This window comes from Chamaea fasciata, unplaced genomic scaffold (genome assembly GCF_029207755.1).
Source record: "Chamaea fasciata isolate MVZ Bird 193981 ecotype frontalis unplaced genomic scaffold, bChaFas1.0.hap1 SCAF_7, whole genome shotgun sequence".
In the NCBI taxonomy this organism is placed as follows: Eukaryota; Metazoa; Chordata; class Aves; order Passeriformes; family Sylviidae; genus Chamaea; species Chamaea fasciata.
The window spans coordinates 24,504,143-24,512,978 of record NW_027094092.1 but is presented as its reverse complement, the minus strand read 5'-3'; the positions used below and the strand labels follow the sequence as shown (position 1 = coordinate 24,512,978).

Below are 8,836 nucleotides of genomic sequence, written 5' to 3'. Positions count from 1 at the left end.
AAGGGGTTTGGGCCCTGCCTTCTCCTTTCCTTCAGGACCCCGAGAGGAGCTGGAGCGTCTCAGTATTGGTGCAAAAGCCGTGTCTGCAGTCCTGGGAGGCCAGAGATGATATGATGATCCAAAGGGACTTCTGGCAGCAGTTGCTGCAGCCCTCACCTGCTGTGCTGTGGCGGGCACGGGGCCACGCTGGCTCACAGGCGCCCATCGTCATAGTACTCCAGCAGGTCCAGCCCGTCGCGCTTGCTTTTGTGAGCTGTGCGCAGCTCCGCCGGCCGCTGCGGGGCCGCCCGCGTTCTGAGGCCAGGCTGCTTGGGCTTGATGCCGTAATCTGCGGGTGCAGCAGAGGCTGGGCTCAGCTCTGGGACAACCACCCACCTGGAGGGGTGAGTGCATGGAAAGGGGGTGCAGTGGGGCAAGGAGAGCACTGTACCGTCCACCAGGCCGAAGTGCTTCTGTGGAAGCTCCAGGGGAGCAGAGAAGTCCTCAGGAACTGAGTAGCTATCCCTACAGAGGAAAACAAGGGCCAGGAGTGAGCCAAGGTCCTACAGCACTTACCCAGGCTGGCACAAGAGCTCCCATGTACTGTATCTTCCACCCAGCCTGGCCAGCTCTCGAGGCCTGGTGCTGCAAGTCGCAGCCCATGTCGGGCCCCAGGGTACCTGCAGGTACCAGGGCAGGGAGGATGAGAAGGGGGAAGTGCCATCACCTCTGGTGTGCAGGCTGTGGGAGCGCAGCCCCCAGCAGCAGGGTGAGGAGCAGCAGGCAGCACAGCATGGTGCACACTGACCGATTCCACTTGTTCTGCTGCAGGGTCACAGAGGAGTCACCTTGGTTGCCCAGGACACCTGCTGGGTGGGGCAGGGGACATGGCCCCTCCCAGGTGCTGCTGCTGTCCCTTCCTACCTTGTCCCCTTTAGGTCCTGGGCTGCGTCTGCCTGGGTCCTGCCAGCTGCTGAGCCTTCACTGTGCTGGTGCGTGTCCCTCTGTACAGTCAGAGCTCCAGGGCTGTCCCTCTCCCTCAGCACCTGCTTGAGCCTTCCTCTCAAATCCTCCAAAAGCAGACCCTTGCATCTCATCTCAGTACCACTCTGTCCCAGGAGCCAACACTTCGGCATGTTCCTCTGCTGAAAGACTGAGCAAAGGGGGCATAGTTCCTTGGTCATGGCTTTTCTGTGCTGCTGTTACCATGTTGCAGGGCCTTGCCAGCTGAGGTGGCAACACAGACCCACTGGCAAAGTCCCCAAGTGTGGTGGCCCATGAGGGATGTGTGTGTGGGACTACATTTCCAATGCTGGCTGCCAAGGCAAGAGGGCTATGACCCCTGCAGCCTGAAAATCCTTCAGGGATGGTTCAGGTAGGAATGTTCCCGATACCCACTTGGGGCACACTCACTACCCAGACAGCTGCCTGTGGGGCAGTCCAGTGCCACCAGCTGACTAACCCTCTGTCCTGGCCAAGGGACCTTCCACAGAAGCTCACTGTGCAGACTGGTCCCTCAACTGTCCCCATTAGAAGAGACACAGGCCCCTCCTAGGCCCTTTATTAAACGTGGTACAGCAGATTTGCTGAATTAATCGCTTCTGCTCTGCCCTTGGCCAAGGCCCCAAGCACTGGCTGGCAGCCATTCCGCAAACCCTTTTAACACACATTAGGTGCTAGGAAAGAAGCATGCACACTGCAGCTCTGTGTACCCCCCAAGGGAACCCCAGGACTCTGGGGACTGAGGCAGGCACTGGGAATGACAGAGTCTACAGTCATCAGCTGAGCAACATGTGGGGCCCTCACTGACACAGGCCAGAGCAAAAAGCTTCTAAGGGACAGAGTACCCCACGGGAGACAACTGCAAAAGCTGCTCTTTCTGACAAAGAGACACCTGCTGGCAACCAGCTACAAGGGATCCCATGCAAAGAGGCAGAGGCTCTTCAGCTCAGTTCTCTCCATTCAGTCAGTTTATTTGACAGACAGATCTGCTCCAAGCAGATGGGCCAGGCATGGCCAACACAAGCAGGTTGCGGGTCAACCTCAGCGCCCTGACATGTGAGACAGTGCTCTCCAAAAATCACTGTGCTGCCTGGCTTTATTGCAGCACAGCTGTACAAAAGAAGAAAAATCAAGTGCTTCAAAAAAGAGGTTGCCTCATCAGCATCACTGCAGCCACAGAACGATCCAGAGAAATAGGTGGCCAGGGTTTCCCCATATCTTTAGTGTCCATCATTCACGTCCAGATCTGTTAAAAAAATCACATACAACCCCCTCCCCGCTCTGCAGAACAGGAGCTTCTCATTTATGATTTAACTGAAAATTAGACATTATCAACATCCCTCCCCCAGCCTGCTTGCCCTCCTTAGGAATGTCCAGCCATGATTTTAGCAGAGAGGAATCATCTTCTTATCAGCCCCAGTTATAGAAATAGATTTTCTGCCAAGCAGGCAAGTAATCCATCAGTGGCCCTGAAACAAGAGAACAGAGATATACGTGTAGAAAGGCAACAATTTAATGCTGTGTGTCTATGGGGTATATCCCTCACTTCTCATTATGATCCCAACAACCCCAAATCTCCACTAATGCAACTCAGATGAACCCAAGAATAGAAGTTACTTTTGCCAAGATGTAAGGCAACACTGCAATGTGGTGCCAGAGATCAGAGCAGGACCAAGAGGCATGCGAAACATGGTCAGCACGGCCATGTGTGGGACACCAACCACTCCCTCAGAGCTGACATGTTCAAACTTTCAGTGGGAAAGGGGGTCTACAATGTGCAAGGGGAAAACCCACATGCAGAGAGTCAGGAGAACATTGCTGTGACAGGGAAGAGGGAAGATAACTCAGCAATAGTGAGCAGGTGCAAACATGTAAGCATCTGCTGTAGAGCAAAAATGCTTACACTGCGCAGGGCTTAATGCAGGCTCCAAAGCCTCTCTGAAATCACTAACTGGAGGAAGTGGCTCCTGAGCTAGACAGCTTTCTGACCTCCCCAAAAAAAAGGCAATCCCATGATGCCAGGCTGATGTAATGTCACATCACAGCCATGAATCACTCCACAAAAGGATTATTAACATCATTGGGAAAAGAACAGGGGGAAATGAAATGCTGGCCTATGATAAAGGGATCCTCTGGTGAAGAACTAGAACAAAGACCTGGTTTGGCCCTCGGATCTGCGGTCAGTTTCTGCCTGGTTCAATACTTCCAGGCACCCATTTACCCCTTGTGTCCACACTGCAGACTAGAGATCAAGGAAAGGAGTTCAGAACAGGGCTGCAAAGCTGGGGCCCTGCTGTACCAGTTGAGGTGCAGAAAGGAAGCTCAGGAAAACAGGCCAGGTGGCAGACACTGAGCTCTGCAGCCTCAGGGCATACAGAGGTTTACTACTGTCATCAAGCTAGGAAGCAATTAATATTTTCCTTCAGCATTTAAAAATTACTCAAGCATCAACACAGGGTACTCTAGTGCTAACCTCTCTAGGGACTTCCCAATTCCTTCACCGGATTGGAAACCAATTGACAAATGTTCCCAACAGCCTTCCTTTTCTTCACTAGACAGAAATGGGGAGACAACTGTGGGACACACTTACGTGTGATGAAGCCAACTCCAGGCACATAATCAGCCAACAAGCGCAGAAGGAGGAGGATCCTGCCCCTAGAAAGGGAGAGAGTATGAACAAGTCCAGCTGGACATCTCCTGCCCCAGCTGTTGAACACACAAACAGCAATGGCAGCTGTTACACAAGGGCTCAGATTAACCTGGCCAGAGGCACCCACACATCTTCAGATCTACTCGCCCAGTCCTGTGACGCTATTCCAGTTAAAAGGGAAATTTTCAGCAAAAGCCCAGCAAGGGCCCCTTACTCTGAGTATCGGTCATAGAAAGGAGATCTCAGCAGGTAGTACAGCAGTAGGATGGTTCGTCGCCTCAGCTCTGCCCGCTCTCGCCTGTTCAGGTCTTTCAGATCACTCAGCAAACTCAGACTGGAAGGAGGAGGGCAGAGAGCTAAGTCAAGTCACAGCAAAAGCAGCCAGCAGGGGAAAGGAAGTGGGTTTCTAAAGCCCTTCACACTCAGCTCCATGCAGAGCAGTCTGCACCAGCTCAGAACAGAGTGCGCTGTAAGTGTTGTAGAAGATGTGTCCATCTCCAAGCTAAAGACCAGCCCCGGTGCATACTTCTCTCAGTAGGGCCTGCCCAGGACTGGGGAAGGGGGAAGTGTGATGCCCAGCCACCACCAAATCAAGCACCAAGAAAGACTCTTCATCAGACTGACCTTGAGATGTCCAGGACTGCTGAGAGGAGCCAGGGCTTCCATGATCTCTGGCCCCATACTCCTAAACTCAATACTAGGAACACACAGTCAAGGAATGAAAAGATGAGAGGTTCCTAACAAGAGGTATGCAGAGAAGTGATTACCTGTGTACCCACAAAGCTCTGCCAAGTGCAGGTGATACACCCTAAGGCAGGGCTGGGAGCCCTGGGGAAAAGGACTGGAGGACTTGCACCCACAGATCCAGTGGCTGAGGCCAGCCAAAAAAGTGTAAGAAAGGGAAGAGTGCCGAGACCCGTGCCCCAGCAGAGCCGTGCCGGGAGCGGAGCTGGCGAGGCACTGCCCTGCACCCGGGCCGAGCCCGCAGCACCCTCTGCTGGCACCGCGAGCGGTGGGAGTCCGCACGGAGAAGGGCAGGATACGGTGGAGCAGGGGGCGGGTAATGTAGATGGATTCTGCGATGGTTTCTTGGAGACCCAGAGGAGTGGGAGGCTGGTTCATCTCCTCCGCTCTTCGGCTCTGCGATTCCTCCCTCTGCTGGGGGGACCCCCAATGCCGCGACTGCAGGGAAGGGGCTGAAACAAGCAGGTCTGGTTACTAACACAAAGAAAAGTTTTGTCCCAGCTGGAAACTAGGTGTCACACGACTGCCAGTTCACTCCACCTGGAGCTCTTCACTCCCCAGCTGGTTGGATGGGGAGAAGAACCAGAAAAAGGTAAAACTCCTGCATTGACATCGAACAGTTTAATAATTGAAATAAGGTAAAATAACAAAAATAATAACAGTAATAACAGTAACAAAAAGGAAGACAACAAAACCCAAGAAACACAAGTGATGTACAACCACTCACCATCCCCAGACTGATGCCCATCCCATTCCCAAACAGTGATTGGGTCCCCCACAGCCAACTCCCCCAGTTTATACAGTGGGCATGATGTTCTGTGGTATGGAAGATCCTCTTGGGCAGTTCAGGTCACCCATTCTGACTATTCTCCGTCCCAGTTTTTTGTGCATCTCCTCACTAGCAGAACCCAGGAAACTGGAAAGTCCTTGACTTAGAGTGACCACTACTTCTCAACAACCTACAATATCAGCTATAATAATGTTATACACATTATTCTCTTCCTAAACCCAAAACTCAGCACTGTACCAGTTATCAGGAAGAAAACTAATTCTATCCCAGCCTAAACCAGGAGACCTTCCTATCATGTTTCCCTGCTTTCTACACTGTGAAGGTGTGAAACAGGAAAGCTTGAAGAGGTACTTGTAAGAACCATGCTCCTCAAAGCATAACCATGATGAAGAGCAGTCTCTGTTGCACGGCTCACTTGGGAAAACACAATTTAAGTGCTAGCCTTGCAGCATGTCTCTGGTTGCTTTGATCCCCCACCCACCCACGGCGGGCCCAGTGAGTGGCAAGATAAGTCCCAATACAAGGTTCTACCATTTACTGCTCATAGCCATGTCATCCATGAAGGCACAGCTCAAGCTGAGAAACAGGCTTGGTTACTTACTGCTCTGCAGAGAGCGCACAACACGGCTGGAACGCCTGCCAACATAGGTCTGATCCTTCCCTGAGGAGGTGTCTTCCATGCCTGCAGAAGAGAACAGCCACAGGGGTCAGGCTTCAAAGCAATATGCTTCACACCCCAGAGGTGGCAGCACCCTCCCCTACGCGGCCACCAAGAAGAGCAGACTGAAAGGCTGATTTAGTGCAAACTGAACCATTCTGCGGAGCCTAACAGTAGGCAGAGGGTGAAAAGGTAAATCTGTCTGACACTGCTCAGGTCTAGGGCCTCTTTCCTCCTCATCAGACCAGGGCACATGCAGCCTGACTCATGGTTCAGCTAGAAATTCCCAGCTTAGACTTTTCCATCCCCTCCTTCCAGATAGCAGGACAACCCTGCCACTAAGCTAACTCGCCCTCTGCAAAGGGTGGTAAGTTCAACACAGCCTTGAGTACAGACACCTTATGGTTCCACGTGCTGCACAAGCCACCGCTCTGATGAGTAGTTCTAGCAGGGCAAGACGTGTGGCTCAGCAAGGCACCAAGCCAATGATGACAACACCATGGGCTCACCTTCAGGGTGGAGAGGCTGTTGCTTCTCCCTGTTCAGTGGCACGATGGGAGGAGACATCTGGATGCCAGCTTTGTACCACAGCAGGAGCAGGAGACGAAGAATAGCTCTGTGAACAGACACGTGGAAGTCTTCAATACCAGCCTGTGGAGCTGGGTTCCTGTTACACTGGAGAGATGGCTTCCACAGAAGAGGGAAACACTCAGGTCTCCTCAGACCAACTGGCAAGGTGAGAGGTCTAAGTGCTCCCTTCTGTGGCACAGAATCCAGTAAACTGTGGGGCTCCAAACTCCCCCAGCCTCAGGAACTGGCAGCTCAGTCCTGTGTGGGATTTTTTCCGGGGTACTATGGAGTGCCCTCCAGGCCCCCTTTCCGAGCGCACACTGCCCCTTCCCCTCTGCCCGCAGCACTTACTTAGCCAGCTGGATGAGGACAATGATGGTCCACCGGCCCATCTCCCCCCACACCCTGGCTGTCCCCATCTCTGCAAAGACCTCCACGCATTCTAGAACACTCAGCCAGGTCAGCAGCTTCTGCTGGGGCAGCGACTGCAAAACACAGAGGGGAGGAGGGGGACAGGATGCAGGTTCTGCTCGGGAGTTAAAGAGGGCAGAAACACAGCCCAGTCTGGTGGGACCCTCAGAAATAAGCACCAGATGGCCTTGGAACTCACAGCTCCAGAAACAAAAAGCAATGTCTTCACTGTGGCTGGAGCCTACACACAAGCCCACTTATCTACCTCCAAGCAGGAGACATCATAGTATCACATGGAGTTACTACTCCAAAAACAGGGAGAACATCACATCTGTGTTTTATATTGCCTCTATCCCAACTGACACAGCAGGGTAGCCTCCTGGGTTGTGGCACCGTGCCTGAGCTCCACAGCAAAACTCTCCCCTCCTCCTCATCCCAGAGCTGGGACACAAGACAACCTCCTCTCTGGATAGAGCTGATGAGAGAGTGTGCTTGGAGTAGAGGGAAGGGGACCCAGAGTCCACAGCCACACCAAAGTGAATGCAGGCTGAACACAGCACCAGTCAGATTTCAGGCAGAAACATCGAGACAGTGGGTGCTCTTCCAATCTAGGTCTCTGCTCTCCACATGGGAACTTACTACTGCTGTCAACCACAGGGTTTGATCCACTGAAAAGCATCAATAAAGACAATACAGCTGAAATTCTATTCAGCTCTAACCAGGGAAGCAAGTCTTCTGCATTTCTATTTGTTATGCACCTGATGCTCCATTCAGGGAGCTGCCTACACCCAACCCACACACTGCGCAGGTTTGTAACAGAAGAGCCCTGTCTGGAAAAAACGAACCTCTCCTCCATTCCCAAAAGGGTTTAACAATGCTGAGAGCCAGCCTGGGGCTCATGCAAGAGAGACATAGTAGCACAGCACTTATATTTGTTTCACTCAATACAATACGCAAAGGAAGAGTCTGACAGATGGAATCAAAGCTTCAGTGCTCCAGAGCCACTGCTGTGTAAACAGCAGTGGTTTATTCATCAACACCTCTACCTAGCTCAAGTTCTGAGCTTCTCAAAAAAGCCTGTGAAGCTTCTGGTGCAAGTCAGGGCCTGATTTCTGTGGTCCAGGGAGTGCTCTGGCCACGCCTCCAAGCCAGGAGCTACGGGACAGGGCTGCTCTTTTAATTGCATTCAGAGGTTGCCTCTGACTCCTCCATACCTGACCGCAAAGAGAGGCCACAGCAAAGACCTGTTAGGTTTCTACAGACACTCCCTGAAAGCTCCTGCAAGGAGAAAAGCATGTGTCCCAAATCCTCCTCCCACACACTCCAGCCTTACCACTGGCAGGCTTTGCTGCAGGTCCTTTCGGAGAATCCAGTCGTTTAACAGCACTAGGAGGTTGGAGGCAGAGTACACTGGAAAAGGAAGAGAACAACGCAGAATGGATGTAGGGAAAGCAAGCCAAACCGGCCCTGCTGCCTCTGTCCCTGACAGGGGACGAGGGAAGGAGGGCAGCAAGATGTGCAGACTCCTCCAAGGAGCTGCCCGAGAACGCAGCCAGTCATGGACAAAAGCAGGGCCCGGGGAGCAAGACCCACATGCACTCGGACAAGGGCACGGTACCGGCCCCGACCCGCTGCCCACTTACCCAGCTCCGACAGGGCGTGCGAGTCCGAGAAGCGACCTGCGAAAGGAAGAAAGCGGCTACAGCGAGCGCCCGGAGCCGGGGGAGCCCCCACTCCCCGCTGGGTCCCGGTGCCCACACCCCCCGGGGCAGACCCCGGCCGGAGGGACGAAGGTTCGCCCGCGTCCCCGCTCCCGCACCTGGCAGCAGGTAGGAGAGCCCCCTCACGGTGCCCTCCAGCTGGGCCGTGGCGGCCGGGTGCCGCCTCACGTACTCCTGGTAGCGCTGGCACAGCAGGCGCAGCCGCCACACCGGGCCGGCTCCGCGGGCACGGGCCGAGGCTGCCGCCACCGCCGCCGCCATGGCGCCGCCGCCGCCGCCGCGCTGCTTCCGGGGCCGCCCCCCGCGCGCCC

At 53.9% G+C, this 8,836-nt stretch overlaps 2 protein-coding genes across 3 annotated transcripts; both read right to left on the bottom strand.

The window, feature by feature from the left end:
* Positions 1–191: 191 nt before the first annotated feature.
* On the bottom strand, positions 192–790 carry FREY1 (Frey regulator of sperm-oocyte fusion 1). Of its 2 annotated transcripts, none has more exons than XM_066186881.1 (3): positions 707–790; positions 431–504; positions 192–328 (listed from the first exon to the last, which is right to left on the bottom strand). In XM_066186881.1, the coding sequence occupies exons 1-3, from the start codon at positions 772–774 to the stop codon at positions 192–194; spliced, it is 279 nt and encodes a 92-aa protein (XP_066042978.1). In that variant the 5' UTR covers positions 775–790. The 2 variants fall into 2 exon arrangements, with proteins under 2 accessions (XP_066042978.1, XP_066042979.1); XM_066186882.1 differs by having other exon boundaries at positions 431–498; positions 707–774.
* A 1,146-nt stretch (positions 791–1,936) lies between these two features.
* PEX16 (peroxisomal biogenesis factor 16) lies at positions 1,937–8,789 on the bottom strand. The gene is made up of 11 exons (XM_066188039.1): positions 8,624–8,789; positions 8,448–8,483; positions 8,138–8,214; positions 6,745–6,878; positions 6,333–6,439; positions 5,767–5,847; positions 4,675–4,827; positions 4,256–4,328; positions 3,846–3,965; positions 3,572–3,636; positions 1,937–2,450 (listed from the first exon to the last, which is right to left on the bottom strand). Exons 1-11 carry the CDS (start codon positions 8,784–8,786, stop codon positions 2,392–2,394), a joined length of 1,068 nt encoding a protein of 355 aa, XP_066044136.1. The 5' UTR covers positions 8,787–8,789; the 3' UTR covers positions 1,937–2,391.
* Positions 8,790–8,836: the final 47 nt, after the last annotated feature.

Bases quoted from the DNA above. Each gene is read 5' to 3' on its own strand.
- FREY1 (XM_066186881.1), bottom strand. From the start codon at position 774: ATGCTGTGCTGCCTGCTGCTCCTCACCCTGCTGCTGGGGGCTGCGCTC. The intron at 505-706 runs GTGATGGCACTT...TTTCCTCTGTAG, and splicing joins CCACAGCCTGCACACCAGAG to GGATAGCTACTCAGTTCCTG. The intron at 329-430 runs GTACAGTGCTCT...CTGCACCCGCAG, and splicing joins GCACTTCGGCCTGGTGGACG to ATTACGGCATCAAGCCCAAG.
- PEX16 (XM_066188039.1), bottom strand. From the start codon at position 8,786: ATGGCGGCGGCGGTGGCGGCAGCCTCGGCCCGTGCCCGCGGAGCCGGC. The intron at 5,848-6,332 runs GTGAGCCCATGG...TCTCTTCTGCAG, and splicing joins ACAGCCTCTCCACCCTGAAG to GCATGGAAGACACCTCCTCA. The intron at 4,329-4,674 runs GTATCCTGCCCT...GTGTGTTCCTAG, and splicing joins TACCCGCCCCCTGCTCCACC to TATTGAGTTTAGGAGTATGG.